The sequence below is a fragment of the Aegilops tauschii genome, chromosome 6, assembly GCF_002575655.3.
Source record: "Aegilops tauschii subsp. strangulata cultivar AL8/78 chromosome 6, Aet v6.0, whole genome shotgun sequence".
NCBI lineage: Eukaryota > Viridiplantae > Streptophyta > Magnoliopsida > Poales > Poaceae > Aegilops > Aegilops tauschii.
This window is the reverse complement of record NC_053040.3, coordinates 334,957,475-334,978,373: the sequence shown is the minus strand read 5'-3', so window position 1 is coordinate 334,978,373 and position 20,899 is coordinate 334,957,475. Positions and strand designations below refer to the sequence as shown.

Genomic DNA, 20,899 nt, shown 5'->3' with positions numbered 1-20,899 from the left:
ATGCGCGGATCACGGCTCGCAGGAGAAGGTCCAGTGCACTGCATGTACTACACCTTTTGCAGCTTCAATTCCCTCAGAGAGAAGAAGGTGAGTAGGGCCTCTCAGTTTACCTTGCGGTGAGGTTGACGAATTTACCGTGGCGAACTAGAGCCAACGCAAACGTTATATGGGTTACGCTCACGGCTCTGAAAATGTCAGGGGAGCATTTGGTTCTGAATTCTGATACATCACTGTTTGAGGACCACAGGGAGAGATGCCTCTGCAAGACTCTCAGTCCCTTTTCTTGCAAAGTTAATACTACTAGAGTTAAATCCCCCAAAAAATCACTGCGATCAGTCAATGTGAGGATGAGCAATAAAAAGTCAAACGCAGAATCAAATAGGTGTAGTTATATTGCTACCGTAACCAGGCACCAAGCCAAAAGCAGACTGTTTTGGAAAGGCGTCATAAACAGTACGTACACTATTATTTCCAGTACTAAGAAGACACTTAATGCAGGAATTGCAGATATCTACAGTTTAAATTCACGAGTAGTACTAGTACTTCTAACATGATTGATGAAGCCAGACTGACTTTCAGCTCAAAAGGAACAGATAAAAATCCAAAGTGAGTGAGTTTTTTGGTTCGAGGAAAAATTGACTGAGTTTCGTATTGTATTTGCATGAGATGGTGATTCAAGGCCTCAAGGCTTGACGAGCATCCTTGTTCTTCCGAATCTGCTCAATGCGATTGTTTCCAGCCACCGAAGTCTTCGGGGAGACCGCGCTGGCGAACATCCTGCATACAGAATAAAAGTGTTGCTCAAGGCCAACTATGCATTTGTTTTGCCGTTTTGCCGATTCTCAAGTAAATCTCAGCCCGCTCAAGTTTCTCGGAACAAAACATGAGCTGATACTAAATTATACTCCCTCTGTTCACAAATATAAGATGTTTTGAATATTTCAATATAAACTACTCCCTCCGTTCCTAAATATAAGTCTTTGTAGAGATTCCACTAAGTGAACTACATACGGAGCAAAATGAATGAATCTACACTTAAAATGCATCTATAAACATCCGTACGTGGTTTATAGTGGAATCTCTATAAAAACTTATATTTAGGAACGGAGGAAGTACATACGGACTGAGTTGTACTAAAGCTGCGTCAATTACTTTGGAGCGGAGGGAGTAGAACATCTTATATTTGTGAGCGGTGGGAGTAGAACATCTTATGTTGTTGTTATGTTGTAGGGGTTCACCCAAATAAGTTTTATTTCGTATAGCTTTCGATTTTATTGTCATTATATTTGCGGATAAGATTTTATTATCATTTTGGATAGTACTGTTTTCTACTCATCTGATAGAATTTGATTGAAGACTAAGGCACAGACCATGGGCGTTTAACAAAAATAACTGCCTACAGACTGATTCAAAAGATTGACGACAAATATGACTACAAAGAGCTACTACAAACAAAGATGGAAAATAATCGTAAAGGGGTGGCAATATTGTTTATCCGGGTGGTACAACTAATGCTCAGATAATTCACGAGTACTAGCTTCGCCAAATGCTCCCAAACGCTCTTATATTATGAAACGAAGGGAGTAGTACATTTCAAGGGGATCATTGATTAGTTTTACTATAACTGAATCCCAACGCTGGTGTGTACGATCGCATCTGAAATTCAAATGAACTACTTGTATGTTTTCCAATTATCGTCATAATCTGCATAAACTACCGCATCTTGATGATGATGACATGACCTCATTTCTAAGTGACGCCATTGGTACTTATGCGGCTATGCTTGTAAAATAGGGTCTAGCATATTGTACATGTACACGTATTTGTATACGTATGTAATTGTATTATGATCATCTATATAAAGAGACGTGAGGCTGGATGTTAACCACCCACGCAAAATCCTAAACCTACCTCTTCAACCTGGTATCAGCCAGGTCGGGCCGCCGCCGCACGTCCCTAGCGCCGCCGCCCGATCCCATCTACCGCGTCGCCGCCGCCGCTTGCTAGCTAGCTTCCGCGTAGCCGCCGCTCCTTGCTAGCTAGCTACGCACATATGCAGGATCCATCAAGCTTGCTAGCTAGCCACGCACATACGCAGGATCCATCAACCTGCTTGCTACCTAGCCACACGGCCGCCGCGCGAACACTACGTGTCGCCCGATCCATCCGCCGCCGCCGCCGCGCGCCGCCACCTCCGCGAGTTTCTTCTCCGCCGCCGCGCGCTGTCCTTCTCCGCGCCGCCGCGATGTCGTCCACCGCCCTTTCGCTCTCCAACAGTGTTGGCACCATCACCTCGCCAGCGGCTGCCACCGTTCCCGCCGTCCTCGCCGTTCCGGCGATCTCTGTTCGCCTTGGCCGCCACAACTTCATGCTGTGGGGAGGCATCGCCGGCACCGTCTTTGCCGGCGCCAACCTCCATGGCTACCTGGACGGCACCACGGCGGCACCCGACAAGACCATCGCCGTCGGGACTGGCAACGCCGCGACGACCGCCGCTAATCCGGCGCATCATCATTGGTGGACTCAGGATCAGAAGGTCAAGGGCCTCCTTCTTACCTCCATGGAGGAGGACATCGCCTGCCAGCTCATCAGCTGCGAGACGGCGCAGGCGGTATGGACGGCCGTCGGTGCCATGTACGGCGCGCAGAGTCGTGCCAACGTCCGTCACATCCGGCGTCAACTCCACACGCTGCGGAAGGAGGAGATGTCCGCGGCTGAGTACATGCACAAGATGAAGGCCCTCGCCGACACCATGGCTGTCGCCGGCTCTCCGATTCGTGATGACGAGCTCATTGATCACATCCTCACCGGACTCGGCTCCGCCTACAACTCCATCGCCACCTCCCTGGGTGTGAGTAACGCACCAATGCCCTACTCCAGCTTCTACTCGCTCGTCTTGTCGTTCGAAGCGTTGCAGGCTCAGCAGAGTGCGTCCGAGGGGTGGACTCCCTCCGCCAACGCCGTGACTCGCTCGGGCCCCTACGGCCAGGGCGGGCGTGCTCCCTACTTGGAGCCCTACCCCTCCCAGGGTGGGGGTCGCTCGGCCGACGGCAACGGCCAGCCCGGGCACGGCCGCCAAGGCGGCAACGGCGGACCCAACGGTGGCCGCGACCGCAACCCCTCCTACGCTGGCAATGGTCGGCAAAGTGGTGGGGGTAACGGCGGCAACAACGGAGGTGGTGGCCGTCGCAACAATCGGTGGCGCCCCCGGTGTCAAATTTGCAAAAACTGGGGGCATGAGGCCGATGAGTGTCGCAAGCACTATGACCAGGACCACAATGCTTGCTCCGCCAACTCGGCCTCCACCAACACCGTCGACTATCCTTGGGTACTGGACACCGGGGCTACGGATCACCTGACGAGTGATCTGGAACGCCTCCAGGTTCACGAGCGCTATGGTGGCAAGGACCAGGTTCAGGTGGCCAATGGTGCAGGTTTGTCTATTTCACACATTGGTCATTCCCGTTTACCCGGTTCATCTCTTAAACTGCGCAACATCCTTCATGTTCCACACATCAGAGAGCATCTCCTTTCTGTCTACCGTCTTGTTTGTGATAATGACGTGTTTGTTGAGTTTCACCGTCGTCTTTTCTTTGTTAAGGACAAAGCAACCAGGCGCGTCATTCTTCAAGGTAGCAGTCGCGGGGGGTCTACCCGATTCCTTTTGCTCGTGCGTCGTCCTCGTCATCTCGCCATGCTTCAACCAGTGTTCGCGTTTCGTCGTCGCAATGGCATCAACGTCTAAGGTCATCCTACCAATAATGTGGTCACCTCCATTGTTCGGAGCCATGACCTTCCTTGCTCTCGTTCAAATAATTCACCATTAGTGTGTGATGCATGTCAACGTGCTAAGAGTCATCAACTACCGTATTCTACGTCTTATCATGTCACTACTGTACCTCTTGAATTAATTCATTCTGATGTTTGGGGTCCCGCTATTGTGTCTTCGGGAGGGTACAAGTATTATGTTAGTTTTGTTGATGACTACACGCGCTTCACTTGGATTTATTTGCTTAAACATAAGTCTGATGTTGAGCAAGTCTTTTATAACTTTCAGGCTCATGTCGAACGCCTTTTGGATTGCAAAATCAAGGCCGTTCAGTCCGACTGGGGTGGTGAATACCACAAGCTTCATCGCTACTTTCAACGCACGGGCATCTCCCACCGTGTTTCGTGTCCACATACGTCTCAGCAGAACGGTATTGCCGAGCGCAAACATCGTCACTTGGTCGAGACCGGCCTCGCCTTACTGGCGCATTCGTCTCTCCCACTCCGATTTTGGGATGAGGCCTTTCTTACGGCATGTTATCTCATCAACCGTATGCCCACTCCGATTCTCAACAAGGACACGAGCCCAACTATTCCTCTCTTAGGATTTTTGGGTGTGCTTGCTGGCCTAGTCTCCGCAAGTATAATGCTCACAAGCTGGAGTTCCGCTCCAAGATGTGTGTTTTCCTTGGTTATAGTCCTCTACATAAGGGCTACAAGTGTCTTGATCGCACCTCGGGTAGGATCTACATTTCTCGTGATGTTGTTTTCGACGAGTCAGTTTTCCCTTACTCCAGCCCGGGTGTCTCGGTTGATATTGCTTCTATTGAGCACGCCCTCACTTTTCCATCTAATGAACCGGTTTCGGATGTCCATGTGCGGAAATACGACCTGTCATATTTGTCACCTGACCTGTTTTCTGCAGATGCTGCTCTAATTTCTTCCCAAGAAACCGTCGCCGCACCTGCATCCGCCGGCGTGATCGACGTGCATGGCCCGACTGGGTCACCCGCTGCGTCTCCCGAGGCTGCCTCGACGGCCTCGCCCGCTCGCGCGGCTGTGGACCCGTCGGCCTCGCCCGCTGACACGACCGCGGGCCCGACTGGGTCGCCCGTTGCGTCTCCCGTCTCGCCCGGGTCGGCCCAGCCCGCCTCGCCTGCCTCGGGCGTCGCCGGGTCGCCAGCCGCATCCTCTGGGCTGCCGTCCCCGCCTGGCTTCCCCTCGTCGTCTGGTTCGGCCCAGCCCGACGCGTCTCCCCAGCCCATGTCGCGTGTTGCTGAAAATGGTTCAGCCGCGACACCACTGGTCGGGTTCCCGTCGTCGCCGCCACCATCTACCGACGATGCAGCTCCCGGGCACACTATGGTCACTCGTCACCGTGATCATACGCGTAAGGCCAAGACATACACGGATGGCACGGTGCGGTACGACACTCGTCGGCGTGCATTCTTTGCCGCACCCACTTCTCATCGTGATGCTCTTGGTGAACCGGCTTGGCGTGCCGCCATGTCTGCGGAATTTGCTGCCCTTTGTCACACGAACACATGGGTGTTGGTGCCTCGGCCTCCTGGTGTTAATGTTGTGAGCTGCAAATGGATCTTTAAGACCAAGCATCGTCCGGATGGCTCTGTTGACAAGCACAAAGCTCGCCTTGTTGCTCGTGGTTTTACTCAACAGCAAGGGATCGACTATGGAGATACTTTCAGCCCCGTGGTGAAGCCTACCACGGTTCGTCTGGTCCTCTCTCTTGCTGTCTCCCGCGGGTGGAGTCTTCGATAGATTGATGTGAGTAATGCCTTTCTCCATGGTTTTCTGGCCGAAGATGTCTACATGCAGCAGCCCCCTGGTTTTGAGGATGCTCGTTATCCCTCTCATGTCTGCAAACTCCAGAGGTCCATCTACGGGCTCAAACAGTCGCCGCGTGCCTGGTATGCTCGGTTGAGTCAGCGGCTCTCACAGCTTGGTTTTGTTCCCTCCAAGGCAGATGCGTCTCTGTTCATCTTTTCACATGGTGCTATTCAGATATACATGCTGGTGTATGTTGATGATATTGTGATTGCTGGTTCTACACCTACTGCGGTGGATCGCCTTGTGCAGTCCTTGTCTGCGAGTTTTCCAATCAAAGACTTGGGCCGGTTGGAGTACTTCCTTGGTTTGGAAGCGTCCTTTCATTCAGGGGGCATGACATTGACGCGGAAGAAGTATGCACTTGATCTCCTTCATCGCGTCAACATGGAGAACTGCAAGTCCACTTCCACTCCACTTGCTCCATCCGAGAGCCTTTCGCGTCACAGTGGTGCATTGCTGAGTACTGACGACTCTTTCAGGTATCGCAGTGTAGTTGGAGCACTTCAGTATCTGACACTCACTCGTCCAGATATCTCCTTTGCCGTGAACAAAGTGTGCCAGTTCCCGTCTCAGCCTACGGAGGTTCATTGGGAAGCAGTTAAGCGTATTCTGAGGTATGTCAAAGGTACGCTAGACACGGGACTACGGATTCGTAGGTCCAGATTTACCGGAGTCAGTATATTCACCGATGCAGACTGGGCAGGCTGTGTTGATGACAGGCGTTCTACTGGTGGCTTTGCTATATTTGTTGGACCCAATCTTATATCTTGGAGTTCCAAGAAGCAGCCTACGGTCTCGAGGTCTAGCACCGAGGCAGAGTATAAGGCATTGGCCAATGGCGCGGCTGAAGCCATTTGGATAGACACAGTTCTCACAGAACTTGGAGTCACACGGCAGCGCACACCCATATTGTGGTGTGATAACTTAGGGGCAACTTACCTGACGGCGAATCCAGTGTTTCATGCTCGGACCAAACACATTGAGATTGATTTCCATTTCGTGAGGGAACGAGTAGCTGTTGGTAAACTGGAACTCAGGTTTATCTCAACTGATGATCAGCTAGCGGATGTATTTACTAAACCCGCTACTCGACAGATGCTAGACCGCTTTAGAACCAATCTGAATCTTGTATGTAGTTCAGATTGAGGGGGCATGTAAAATAGGGTCTAGCATATTGTACATGTACACGTATTTGTATACGTATGTAATTGTATTATGATCATCTATATAAAGAGACGTGAGGCTGGATGTTAACCACCCACGCAAAACCCTAAACCTACCTCTTCAACTATGCTGTGTTCAGTTACGAACTAGACCAACAAGATAGGATCTTAAAAGTGTCTGCATCAATTCATGAAGTCCAGAACCTAAGAACCTACTGACTACTGTTTGAAATAGGTGCTTATGCATGTTATGAACTAGACTTACAAGGTAGGAAGATATCATTGTCTGCATCAATTGAATCATGGATACCAGAGCCTAAGAACCTACTCTTCGAAAGAGTTAAGAGATGCTTGTACAAGTCCTGGTACCCAACTAGACAGTGGGTGGTACCACCCGCTGACTAGCCATCAGAAATACTAGGAACCTTAGTCGTTTGAGGTTATGAACACACCAGATAGAGGAAGGGGGTTAATTTATTTTCTCTTGCAAACATTAACAACAGACAGTCTTGGGAGTTCAGACGAGATTCAAGAAGTCAGTTAAAATAAAAAATATGGAAGTAGCATTTTAGGATCTACCTCGGGAGTGAATGTGAGACCGACTTTGATTTCTCCACAGTAGTGTTCACCTTTCACAACATTATAAACTGTTGGTGGAATGCTCCCTTCCGTATAAACTGCTTCCAAGGGAATCCTGCAAGAACCAGTTGAATTGGGGCATTGTTTTTTTTTTAAGGTCCATACCATCACTGCAATTTCCAGGATAGCATAAAGACACGGGCCACAAGTAAGAACAGTAACTTCATGACAGATGTTCTCTGAAAAGATTCCGGATAACTTAATGTACCAATAGTAATTGTAGAACTTCAGATATGGATGGGAAGATATGCATACGTTGCTTCACCAACGAAGTCGTCCGATGTGCCCGAGTCGCTGTCCATAAGCTTGATCACCAGCTCCGTAGCTTGGTCTGACACGGTGAAGACAAAGCTTTCGTTCCATTCAGGGTTACTACCTTTGCCTGCATAGACATTTTGAAATTTAGCATCACATAACGTGCAGGAGTAAATTGCACAAAACCACCATTTGTGAAGGCTAGATTTGCGAAAAAACACTACAATACATTTTTTTGCAGAAAACACCACGTCTACGGTATTTTTTTGCAAAAATCACTGATCGGCGGATCTTGCGTTGTTAAGTAAGATTATGACAGATAGGTCCCATTTTTCCGCTGAGGTGGCATAACATTTTACCCAAGACAGCGTTAGACGGGTAAAAAAGCTAAAACACCCGCAAGTTTTTTCCCATGTGCTGCCCATGCCCTTGCCATGTCCCGCCACACAGTCAGCCGCCTCGATGGCGCCGGTCACCACCATCCGCCAGCCGCCGCCGTGCTCACCTCCCTGCCCCGCCGCGCTCCAGCATCTGCCAGCCGCGCCCGCCTCTGCTCAACCGCGCCACTGCCGCCATGCACCATCCAGGCGGGTAAGGGCCCACCTCAAGCAGGCCCCGACGCTCCCCGCGCCCCTCGACATGAGCTGCAGACGGCGGTGCGCGCACGGGCTCCAGGCATCGCACCTCCGGCGAGGGATGCCGCGCTGCTCTGTCGCCCCGTTCTGCCCCCAGCGCCGCCACATCCGGATCCGGCGAGGGAGGTCGCGCCACCGCCCCGATTTGGCCTCCGCGAAGAGACGCCCATCGACGGTTGCCGGATCCGGCGAGGTATGCCACGCCGCTGCCCCGATTGGCCTCCAGCGCGAGGAGGCGCCCAGCGCCGGCTGCCGGATCCGGCAAGGGATGCCGTCGGCGCCCCGATTTGGCCTCTTGCGCGAGGAGGTGCCCAGCGCAGGCTGCGTTGACCGCCCCAACCTGTGGTGAGGATCTGATTGCATTTTTCCTTTTTTGCTTTAGGGATGTCTATGTAAAATGTATGGACTAGTTTGTAAAATTAGATTAAAATTGACCTAGCATGAAATTTTACGCCACGTAGGCAAAAAGGGGCCCCAACTGTCATAAGCGTGCTTAACCGAGCCAAATCCGTCGATCGGTGGTTTTTGCAAAAAGATTACTAAAGACATGGTGTTTTCTGCAAAAAAAATGTATTGTAGTGTTTTTCGCAAACCTAGTCTTCAAAGTGGTGGTTTTGTGCAATTTACTCAACGTGCAGGGAACTGATATCTGCAATTGAAACGAATGACATGAGGCAATAGCAACAACTTGTGCATCCCTTAGACAAGGAACAGTTGACCGTTTAAAATGTTAGGGCGACTAAGAGTTAAGCACTTCTTAGTTCTCTTTTGTTTCCTTAGGACTGAACTATCAGTCCATTTTTTCTGATAAAGGGTGTATTTTGTTAACTCATAATGCCGCATCAAAAGAATACAAAGGCATCATGATCTCACACCCGACCTCTGCATGAGTAGGATGCACACAACTAACACTAACGCACACACACAAAAAAGAAAAAATATGCGACCTCCAAGAAGTGAACTATAACATGCAGCAATAACCATCAGTATCAACCACCACCGATGAGAGCACCCGGACATGGGGAAAGTGCTTCAACAACGACATCTTCAAGAAGGGAACGACACGCAAGCGGCGCCATCGCCATATCCACCCACGAAGGGTTAATCTTGGGTTTTCACCCTAAAGAGAAAGTCCGAGCAAACTTCAAATAATGCCTTCAACAAGGGAACGGTGTAAGAACACCACCATTGCTAGGTAGAGCCACTCCAAGGCAGACCTAGAGTTTTCACTTAGGAGCTCAAATTCTTGTGCTCAAGAGCACCACCAAACTTATGTCACCCTGTACTACCGCCCCCACTTTCAAGGAAGAAGTTGCCGTTGCAAGCCAGATTGTCACTCCTCAACAGCCCTATACGCTCACAACCCCGACATGAACAAACACAACCGGGCATACCACATATACGGGAAGTAGAGCAGAGCACAACCGCCAGCAACAACAAGGTAACTGACGCCACCAAGAACCCATGAGAGGCCATCCTGCAGCCCCAAGTCTTCAACAATGATTGGGCACAATTTGCAGAAAAAAAATCCGTCGGTGGCCGTCAAGAGCCCACATAGGCCAGCTGACAGCCATGTCTTCACGGAAGTCAGCCGACAACGGCACGAAGCGTAGCATACATGTAGACAGAACTTGTATCATATACACTTTGTTATATTCTTTTGCCTGTGATGTATACTAGAGGCAGACGCGCACTTTGCTGCGCCGTTTGGTTCATAGTGTTTTTTATCTGGTGGTAGTCAATTTTCTATGAGTTTTACTATTGGCGGACGCGCACTTTGCTGCGCCGTCTGGTTCATAGTGTTTTTTATCTGATGGTCGTCTATTTTCTATGAGTTTTTTTCCCTTCATTGTGTATTAGGTCGTCTGTGTGTGCACATTAGAGAACATCATCACTTGTTGGTATGAAGTCACAAAACAAATTCCTTCACTTGTTCATTTTTTTTCCGGGGGGCTTGAAAAAGCAACGCCCTTCCCCTCCCGCGTGCGACGGGGAGGGTGACCACGCCGCCGCCGCTGCCAGAGACCCCCTCCAGCTTGCTCCTCGTCCCCGCCAACGGCGGCAGGGCTCTCTCGGCTCCTCGAGCGGTGGCCTTGGTGCGGGACAGGGCAGCCACGGCGGGACGCGGTGCTAGCTTCGGGCGTAGCGTCTCTCCGGCGCGGTCTCGACGGCGGCAAGGCCTGGTTCGTGTGCCGGGCGGCATGGTGGTGGTGGAGCATGCCTGTGGGGGTGGCTCGCCCTGTGGATCGGGCTGGGGAGATGACTCGCGGGTGGCATGGGCAGCGGCAGGCCGGCCATCTTGGCGCGGCTGCGAGGTGGTAAGAGGGCCTGGGTGGCTGGCAATGGGCTTCTCCGGCTGTTGTGCCATTTTCAGGCATCAATGGTGGTGCGAGCGTGTGGCGGCGACGTCAACGCAGATTTGGTTGCGATGCTTTAACAGGCGGCGCAGGGTGGCGGCGGCGACTCTCCTTCTCTTCGGTTCAAGCCAACGGTGCACGGGGCTGGGCGGGTACCGGTGGTGCAGGCCACACATGCAACGGGGAAGGCTTGGATCTAAGGTTCGTGCTCGGGCGGGCCAGATTTGTGTCCAAGGCGGATCGGAGCTGGTGCTTCAGGTAGATGTACCCGGGTTGCATGCTCGAGCTGCGTCCACCTCTCATGGGCATGGTGGGAGTTGGTGGTGGTCATGAAACCGCTGCTCTGGCCATCGGATCGGCGCCGAAGACCATGAACGTGCTGTTGTGCGTGCTCGCCTGGGCCAAGGCAAGAGGGCTAGTGTCGAGGCTTGCTTGCCGGTGGCCGGTGGCAGTCATCACTTCGTGTCCCCCCTGGTCCACCGGGGCTGGCTGGGGATGCAAGTGTGGGCGCATCCTACGGTAGAGGCACTAACCCAAAATCGATGGCTGATGTCGGGCTAGGAGTGGATGGAGGTGTTTGCTCTTCCTATCGTGGTGGGTGTGCTGTGAAGTGGGGGGATGGCGGTGTTTCGGGCTTTGGATGCCGGAGCGGCGGCCTCGGAAGGTTGGTTGCATGGTTGGCTCCCCGACGGGTGCTATGGTGGTGGTCGTGGCGTCCCCTTGGTCGTGTGGGCGGCAAGGGGATTGCATCGGGTGGCTTGGACTCGTCCTTTTGTCATTGGCAGTGGAGATGCCCAGATCCAGATCCGGGAGTTTGGGTTCATCGCGATTGTCGAGGCTTTGGCGCCGGCAACAGCAACGCTCGCGGGCGCCACTCACTTCTTGAAGACGTCGTTGTGGTTCTCCTCTCCGTGGCAGGGCTCTAGGTGAAAACTCATGTTGTCTTCGGACTCGGCAGCGGCGACGCTCCACGCCGTCTTCCCTCCCGAAGGCATTGTCGTGGAGCTTAGGTGTGCTAGGGCGTAGCGCGGCATTTTATCGCATCTTCCCTGTGTTCTTCGGTAGCGTAGTCGCGTGCGTTCTACGTGATCCGATTATCCAAGCATTTGCTTTGTAAGAGGGCTGCCTCTCCACCTTGTATCGTTCGGCCATGTACTTTGTTCGGTGGTTGCTTTCTATATAAAGCGGGTCGAAAGCCTGTTTCAAGAATCACAAAAATTAACTTTGCATAAATTATTATCATTTATTTATCTCCTTATGAGATCACCCGATTCATATTCATTACCACGCCAGGAGGGTAGTAATGTTAGAACTCAATATATTCATTACCATGCCTGGAGGGCGAGGAGGCTCAGTAACGCAATTCAATAAGGATGAGCGGAATAGTCTGTGAATAGTAGTAGGGTCCATTAACGAGGCATCTGACACATGCAGAGGTTTGAGAAGACGCTATAAACAGCGCGCGACCGGGAGGAAACACTAGAGGCCGCCGGCGGGGTCCCCGTCTTCTCCTTCTCCATCTCGCCGCCAGAGGGTGCGGCCAGGCGAAGCATGGTCGGCATCCGCGGCGTGGGGAGATCTCGCCCCCTCGCACAGCGGGCTCGAAGCGGGCCGAGGCGACTGGGCCGGGGTGTCGCGTTAGACGACGGGCGCGGCAGCATGGTGGAGCCCAGCGGGACGACAGCGTGTCGGGCGGCGTTCTAGAGGTGCGCGCTTGGGGGCGGATGCGGTCGCGGCTCCGCCGGATCTAGCCCTCCGAGCGGCGCGGGTCACAGGAGGCGGCCGCTGCCTTGTCTTCCAGCTGGTGGGGGTGGCACCATGACGGTGGTGGTCGACTTTCTATCCTCTGCTCTTCGGCTGGTGGATGTGGCGAACGGTGGCCTTGTTGGTGGATGTCGGCGGCTCGGCGGGGGCGCCGTTGGCTGGCCGGTGGTGGTGGGGGCGAACCGGGGAGGGAGGCAGGGGGCCTCCTGGTCCATGTCCCGGTGGACCGGTGGGGTGGTTGCGGCGAGGACGAGGCAGGTGGCTGCCGGCGACCCTTTCCCCTGCCTGGATCTGGTTGGCTGGGTTGCCTTCCTGCCAAGGGTTGGTTTTGGGGTGGAAGGAGGTGCCTTCTAACTCTCACCGATGCCGGGGCGACGACCTCGGCAGTGGTAGTCGCGTTGCTTGCGGGCGAGGTGTGCGGGTCAGGTGTGGGCTGGTCGCTATGGCTGTTCGGGCGGCATGGTGGCCGGTGCTTCCGCGAGCGGTGGCGTTTCGAAGGTGGAGCGTGCGTGCCAGGGGACATCCCCTGCTCGGCTTCGGTCGGGCCGACGGCAGCGGCGTCCGTGGGCGTCGCCTCCTTCCTCAAGGCGTCGTCGTGGCTACTCTTCCCCTTCGGATGATCCAGGTGAAGGCCATGATGCTTTGGATCCGGTGGCGATGACGCTCCGGTGTTGTTCTCCTTTTTGAAGGCGCTGTCTTGGAGGCCTACATTCGCCGAGCTCAGCTTCGTCTCTCCGTGACAGTTTTGTCATGGTGGACTACTCCGACTACTTCAAGCACTGCCCTCATTGCTCATTTACCGTTTGCTTGGGGTGTTGGGGTGGTGTGGCTGTTCCTGTACCTGTTGTATCCGGCCTTGGGTGTGTTGTCTGGTGGTGTGGTGTGTGTGGTTTCCGTTGATTGTATCGGTGATGGTTGTTTATATTCTTTATATAATATAAAATGGGGAAACCTTTTTCGATAGAAGACGTTGTAAACGGGTTATGGACACAAAAAAAAACTCCAAAACAAACACCTCAGTCTCACTAGATTGTTAGAGCCACAAGTTGGACCTGCTTGTTTAGCAATGCAGAAATAATCATCAATTTTGAAACCTACATTAGCAGCACATGAAAGATGAATGACAGAATCAATTGCAATGAAAAGGAACAAATCGAAGAGCATATCCACCTGATGCAATACTGCTCCTCTGCTCCTGCGAGCGGCATTTGAGAAGTGCGTACGGGTCCATATTGCCTGCACTCAATTTGTCAACAAGAAGCAACTTATCATCATCGGAGTCCTTACAAAAATGATGGGATAAATAACCAACAGATGCAGCAAACATTTGCGCAGGGGGGGCGAAACGGCGATTTAATACGGATAATCAGTCGACCCGGTCGATCAATATTCTAGGGAGGCGATTAATAGCACGAACGGCAACGTCCCGATCGAAGGAAAACAGAATGGTCCGCGCTGGTACCACGCACGGCGGCATTAACGAACCCTAGAAGCAATCGCTATCTTAAAAGATTATTAGGTTTCACAAAGCCAAAGGATTAGTTGATGCGTACGCACACAGGAAATCGGTGTTCTCGAGGCCCTTGGCGCCGACGAGCAGCACCTCCAGCGTTCCGTGCACCATCGATTCTCTTCGTCGTGAGTCCCTGTGGGGTGAACGCGCGGTCGAGTTGAGCGGCAGGATGCAGATCCGGATGTCGGTCCTCCGCTCTCGCTTGGGTCCTCGGCTCTCACATGGAAATTGGGGTGGAGTGGCGTGGCTTGGGGACTCCTCGGTTCTCGCCCGCCAGTTTCGGTTCGGAGTCTAAATATAGACCAAAGGTTCTACTTAAAACAAAAAATGATGATGAACCAACATATGATTGAATGGTTAAAGGGACTGTGATATTTCAGCCCACCAAGTTTTAATTCTTGATGTTCGCATTATTCCTGCATGTGCTTTTAGTGAAAGAAGATGTTCTCACGAAGCGCCTACGATGACTTCGTAAATCTGAAGATGATATGTCGGCTTAGTCTTTTGAAGATGCTTATAAGGGTAGGATGTGCGTGTATGCGTTCATAGCGATGAGTGTTTGCGCGTATGTATGAGTGCTTGTGTCTGTACTGTGTTTAAAAACAAAAAATGATGGACCTTTTTATTTTTATTTTCCTTATTAGGTTTTGTTTCCAGAAGGTGGTGGCGGTGGTGTGGCGTGTTGAATAAGTTTTCTTTGGCACCTTCTCACCTCAATGAGTCTGGCATCGGGGAAGAGCATGCCAAAGTTTGTATCGCTAGATTTGTTTGCCCTCTTCGAATTTTGATAGTTGGTGTGTCTATCAAAAAAAATACGAAGAATATTGAACGTGTATATAAAAGGTTGACATCAAAATCTATATTTAAAAAATTATTAATCTTGTAACTGAAAAATCTTTCAGATGTATACCAAAAATGTACTGTATAATTTGAAAATGTTGAACGTTTATAAAAATATATTCCTGCCCTATATGGAAAGAGAGAGAAAAAACCAATGAAAATCGACAAAAGAAACAACAAAACACAGAAAACTAATTAAAACCAGTGCAACAGAATGAAAACTGTGAATACTGAGAAAGAAACAAAGAAAAAACAAAACCGATAAAACTAAGAAAGAAACAAAAAAATCCCTCTGTAAAGAAATATAAAAGATTTTAGATCACTATTTTAGTGATCTAAATGCTCTTATATTTGTTTACAGAGAGGAAACAAAAGGAGAAATGATTGAAACGGAGAAAGAAAAATAACCGAAGAAAAAGAAGGGAAAAGAAAAAAAGAAAACCAATAAAAACAGTGAAAGAAACGAAAAAACCATTGAAAACAAAAATAATAGAAAACCAGAAAAAAATCAGTGTAGAAACCAAAAAAAAACAGAAGAGAAAACGTAAAGAAACGAAGAAGAAAAAAAACAGAGGAAACCGAAGCAATGGCCCAACCAGCAGCGAGCAGGCGAGGTATGCACGGCTATGGGCTGGCCTAATACTGTACGAGCGCTACGATTTCTTCCATCTCAGGTGAGTAAAGTCTTTTTAAAACCTTGAGCTCGTAGAGCCCGTCCAAATCGAACCTTGACCTTCTAATGCCCGAAATCTGCACCCTAATGTTAACAATCCCGGTCAATATCAACCTTGGAGATGTTTGGCGCACTAGGAAGAGCTCGATCCCGGCCAGGATTACATATAGTTTTTCCTACTCTGACTGACATATCAGGCCCACACGTACTAGACCCACAAATACTTGCATACCAGCTCCAGAATTACAAAAGATGGCAAGGCCATTTTTGTAAAAGCGCATAACTCATCTCGTTCCTCTACCTTATCCACACGCACTGCCAAGCTCGTCCGATTGCAATCGGTGGCAGAGGATGAGGAGCAATTAGGAGGGAGGAAGATGCACAAGAAGAAGGGCCTCCAGGTCCATTCCCGTATTCGCGCAGCCAGAGTAAGGGCGAGGGTCGCGCCGCCGCCGCCGCCTCGGGAGCGTGACCGACGCGAGGAACTCGCCCAACTCAAACGCGCCATGGTAGTGCTCCTCATTGCGCTCAGCACCACTTTCTTCTTTATCCGCTTCTTCTCCATCTACATTCGCCATTGCGGCCGCGGAAACTCCCCCGAGATTTGTCGTGGATGTAGCTGAGCGCACCTCTGTGCCGACCGGAAGTGGCAAGCCCAACGCCCAGGTCGCCACCTAGAATGCCTCCATGCCGCAGCTTGACGGTGAGGAAGAGCATGCTCCTGTGTCAACATCAACTGTGGTGGTCGATAGCTTGACGGTGAGCAAGAAGATGCTCATGTGTCACTGGTAGCAGACTCGGCATGGCTGTCTTCGACAGCGCCACAGTGCGACCATGCTCACCGCACGCGCCGACGATTCTGAGCGTTGCTCGGCCGCTTAGTGCCTCAACTTCGTGGGCACCGCCATGCTTGCGCTGCTCGGCGGCTCCGCTTTGCAAATCCTTGTAATCCGTCGGCATCCACGGTCCACCCAGCCAGCTCGAGGCATACCGAACCCACACAGACGTTAGTGCAATGCCCCAAGCCAATAGTCGCAAGTGGCCCTGCGTAGGCGAGGCTTGCCGTAAGATGGGCGCAGGGTAGAAGATGGATATGATCTCTGGGCCCATGTAATCAGTGAGAGAAACGTGTGATCCTGGCCGGGAATGTGCTTACAAACAGATCTAGGAACGGTTTAGGGTTGAAAATAACCAGGATTGGTGAGTGTAGGGCATGAATTTCAGGGATTGAAAGATCAAGGTTTGATTTCGATAGGCTGTACGAGTTTAAGGTTTAAAATAGACTTTACTCGTCTCAGTTTGAGCGAGATATAGCTCCCGCTACATTTTCCTCCCTTTGCTTGGGCGCTGCGATTCCAGACAATCTGATCCTCGCGAGTCCTGTGATCGAGGGCGTGAGGACATGCCTAATCAAATCAATGGTTGGTGACAGCAATCATGAGGTGATTAAGATGATTGCTGCAGAAAAGCTACAAGCGTACGCAGCCGGGAAAGGCTCTCGCCGCTGGTCATCGTACGCGGGACCGGCATTCTGGAATGCACGCTAGCTAGGCAGTTAGCAGTAGCACCACGAGTTGCAAGCGTACAAGGATGAGGCGCAACTGAAAATGCGGCGGCCCACGGCCATCGTGAGGAGCTCAGCGCGCGTGGAGCAAACGGTGAGGGCGAGCAGCTCTGCAAGCAAGCACACAAATCATCTATCGGAATTGCGCGGAAGAGGAAACAATACACCACAACCATGCACGCTGTGACTGATCGGATGATAGAGACGAGGACTTCACCTGACAACGAGCTCCAGGATCCCGATATTGCGTCGGACTCCGGAGTCTCTTCGTTTATCCACTGCAACTACTACAGGGGCAGCCTACTTTGCTGTTTCCGCTTGCTTTTCTCTCTCTTTTGTTTTTTTGTTCCTTTTTTCATGCTTGAGCACTAGTGAGAGTGAGAGCACTCGTGACGTGTGCTGGTACCAGCAACGGCCTGACGTTTTCTGGCCAACTTTTCCGTGTATGTCGCAGGATCTAACAAGGGAGAAGGAACCGAACGGACAAAATTCTCGGCAGGATCAGATTCAGAGCACAGCACCCACCGCCACCGGAGGGAAACAAAGCAGAGCAACCGCTCTCTGCTCCTGCTCGGCTGCTCCCCTTGACAATGACGAGTACCGTCGCCACCTCCCAGCACAGGAAGCCGGCGACTTCCCGCTTTGGTTAGGCCTGCCGTCCACGCCCCGGCGACTCATTTTTCTTCGTTCCGTTGGTATGTGTATGTCCCACAGCTGCTGGTGATGTCGACGGCGCGTTCGTCGCCTCCACAAGTCATCTCTCGCTCCCCGCCTATATATACGCTGCCGCTCCGGTTCCCGTCCCACAAGACTCATCCCGTGTCCCGTCCTTCGCGCGGAGCCCCGAGAGAGGACGGGAGGGGGAAGGTCGGCCGTGCGCGTGCTGCTATCGCAGGTCCGTCCTTGTCCATGGATTCATTATCCGATGTTATGGCTGTGTTTTGATACGCTTTGCGTTTTAGGTTGATTCATGAGGGTGTGACGTTGCAGCTTTACTCTTCTTGATTCGGCCCCTTCTTAAATTACAATAATAGCTTTGATAAGTGGTTTCTCTGTTCTTGGCTCAGGGGTCTCTGGGTTCAGTCTAGGCCGCTAGGCTTGTTTCTTTCATAGCTCTACCCGGTTTTAATTTTTGCTAGATCAATCTGCACTGTTATTATCTTCAACAACCAGATTGTGTTGGTCTTCCTTCCAATTGATGTGGGAATTTCTGGTCTCCAAGAGCAAATGAATGCTCAGATAACATCATTTCAACGATATAACTGCATATGGTTTAATAATTTGGGTGCCATTAGCCATTAAGAGAGTCCATGACTACTGTCAGATCATAATATTGCACACTGTTCATCATCTCTGTACCTGATGATGCCAACAGCGTTCTTAATAGCCACAGATGTTTAGTCCAACAACTGCATAAGAAGGACGTGCCTGGAGGTCTACTAAGTCAAAAGTTGTTGGCTGAATTATATATCCTTGTTATCAAGCCTATCAACCATTACCTTCCCTTTGTTTATTGTTCTTGTCTTCTCAAAGATCACTAGATATGCTTGCAGCCGAGCGCTTTGTTGTGTTCAGTCCCGTTGAGTATATACCGCCAAAGCTTTGAGTTGTGCAAGGAATTCATGCGCAACTCAGTCTCTGAAAATTGTTAAAGCACTGATTGCCATTTTAGCAATAATCATTATGATAGGCTTGCATCCTCCTTCCTACCATTCGCTGTGTGGTCAATTCTGTCTCCTTGGTCTTGTCTTGTCTTAAAGAAAACAAGGATAACATCAGGTCGGTGTTTCAGTGATCTGGCGACCTTATCCAAAGCCATTGTCTAGGAGCTAGGACGCACGTTAATTCGCTTGAGAAGCAGGTTAGGGAAATGCCAAAAATAATTAGTGAAAAGGCTTATGTAGTAGTAGTACTACTAGTATAAATAATGACACAAGAGGCATCCTGCCAAGGTCAGTCACATAGTGCATTACGTAACGTTTTCTACTCCTTGTCTGAAGTAGTAGTAGTACCTTGTTTAGCACGGGACCCTCTTAGGTTTGGCTAGGCTGATTACGACACAACAATATCCTGAAAATTCTCTGGGCCAAGCAACCCCATGGTTCCCTTTCTTACAGTTGTAGCATGTGTCCCTTTCGGATCTTGGTGACACTGCCCACCTTGTCACGACGGCGTCCACACATGAACCCGGACGGCACCGCGCGCCACAAATCTGCAATTTTGCGTGGCTTGCTCCGTCCCTCTCGTTAGTTGTCCTGCCCTAGTCGGATTGATGATAATCTCACTACGGTTTGATCAAGATGTCTACCTTGAATTATTGATTGGTGAGCTTTTTGTTCAGTGGCCATCTTCTCGCTGCGCGTCTCTCTCGTTTGTGTAATCCGACCGACCTTTTGGTTCCTTTTGCAGCGCCGTGAACTGTCGAAGGTGCAAGAGCAGGATGAATCAGGTTAGCGAGGAGCCTAGGGATGATCCGTCCAAGAGAGTGAGCGGGGGCGCGCCGGCGGCGGCCCGCGCCGGCTGCTTCGACTGCAACATCTGCCTGGACTTCGCGGTGGAGCCGGTGGTCACCCTCTGCGGCCATCTCTACTGCTGGCCTTGCATTTACGAGTGGCTGCGCCGCGACGCCGGCGGCGGCACCATCTCGACGGCAGGGCGGCCGTGCCCCGTGTGCAAGGCCGCGCTCACGCTGGACTCGCTCGTGCCGCTCTACGGCCGTGGCGGCAGCCGGTCCAGCAAGTCACGGCTCCACCCGGCCCTTCCGCGCCGGCCGACCGTGCACCGGGGAGCCGTCGAGCAACAGAGAGCGCAAACCAGCGGTGGCAGTGGCCGCCGGCACGTGAGCACGGAACCCGATTCGCCAACTCGTTCATCCCGTCACGCGCATGTCGGTGCCGCGCAGTTCGACATCATGTACCCTCCTCCGGCCCTGGGGCGCGGCATGAACGCGATGAACTCGACGGCCGGCGGGGTGCTCGGAGGGATGGCCCTGGCGTTGCTCCCCTGGGTGTTCGGTGGCCAGGCGCCGGCGCCGAGCTACCCCCTGGGCGAGCTGCAAAACCTGAGCCCTAGGCTGAGGCGGCAGCACATGGAGGTGGAGAGGTCTTTGCATCAGTTATTGTTCTTCCTCTTTGTGTTCGTAGTGCTGTGCCTGCTCTTGTTCTGATCTCCCGGAGCACATTCGTGCAACTTCTGTACAGATAGCGTGTCGTGTACATAGTACAACTCTTAAAAAAGAGGTCATGTGTTAGCACTATTAACCAAATGTCCAGCCTACCTGCTGTTGTGACAAGTTCGATCATACATGAACAAACAACTCCTGTAGTGTCATACGCGCCTCAGTACTGACAGGAACCGAGGGAGTCATTTTGTTTGTAGTACATGGAAACCGACGGAGTCCTTTCCTGGCAAAACACAAAGGATGCATTGATGAAAGGAAATCTGTTTTCAAAATGTAAACTCTCAACAGTGGCGGAGACAGACCTACTAGAATAGTTGGGGCTATAACCCTAGGCCTAGTAACATTGGACTTTGTAACTCCTTCCTACAAAATATACGAAATAACTGTACTGCATCACTCAAAAAAGCTTAGCCCTAGGCGTAATTCGATACTATCTCCGCCACCGACTCTCAAGAGATCGACTCACGCTCATGTACTTGAACAATCATATGCAGAAAGCCTTACAAAGTTAGAACAACAGTTCAGGCCTTAAGACTACGACTAAGACATCCGAAATCGTTCCGCTGTGTCTATACCTCGCTTAGTGCGGGTTGGAGCGAGCAGTCGCATCAGGCGTCATAAAATGGGACGGCCCAGGTAGGTTTCAGCTAAGTTCGTCTTTTCACCTTTTTTGCTTTGTTTGATATTTTATTCTTATTT

At 51.3% G+C, this 20,899-nt stretch overlaps 2 protein-coding genes across 3 annotated transcripts; one reads left to right on the top strand and one right to left on the bottom strand.

The window, feature by feature from the left end:
• Nucleotides 1-447: 447 nt before the first annotated feature.
• On the bottom strand, nucleotides 448-15,360 carry LOC109765450 (elicitor-responsive protein 3). The gene is made up of 5 exons (XM_020324231.4): nucleotides 13,987-15,360; nucleotides 13,600-13,665; nucleotides 7,674-7,800; nucleotides 7,359-7,473; nucleotides 448-777 (listed from the first exon to the last, which is right to left on the bottom strand). The coding sequence occupies exons 1-5, from the start codon at nucleotides 14,051-14,053 to the stop codon at nucleotides 721-723; spliced, it is 432 nt and encodes a 143-aa protein (XP_020179820.1). The 5' UTR covers nucleotides 14,054-15,360; the 3' UTR covers nucleotides 448-720.
• A 1,925-nt stretch (nucleotides 15,361-17,285) lies between these two features.
• Nucleotides 17,286-20,349, top strand: LOC109765451 (E3 ubiquitin-protein ligase RMA1H1). 2 transcript variants are annotated; one of them, XM_020324234.4, is made up of 3 exons: nucleotides 17,286-17,914; nucleotides 17,982-19,343; nucleotides 19,429-20,349. In XM_020324234.4, exon 3 carries the CDS (start codon nucleotides 19,460-19,462, stop codon nucleotides 20,183-20,185), a length of 726 nt encoding a protein of 241 aa, XP_020179823.1. In that variant the 5' UTR covers nucleotides 17,286-17,914; nucleotides 17,982-19,343; nucleotides 19,429-19,459; the 3' UTR covers nucleotides 20,186-20,349. The 2 variants fall into 2 exon arrangements, with proteins under 2 accessions (XP_020179823.1, XP_020179821.1); XM_020324232.4 differs by lacking the exon at nucleotides 17,982-19,343 and having other exon boundaries at nucleotides 17,368-17,914.
• The last annotated feature ends 550 nt before the right edge of the window (nucleotides 20,350-20,899 follow it).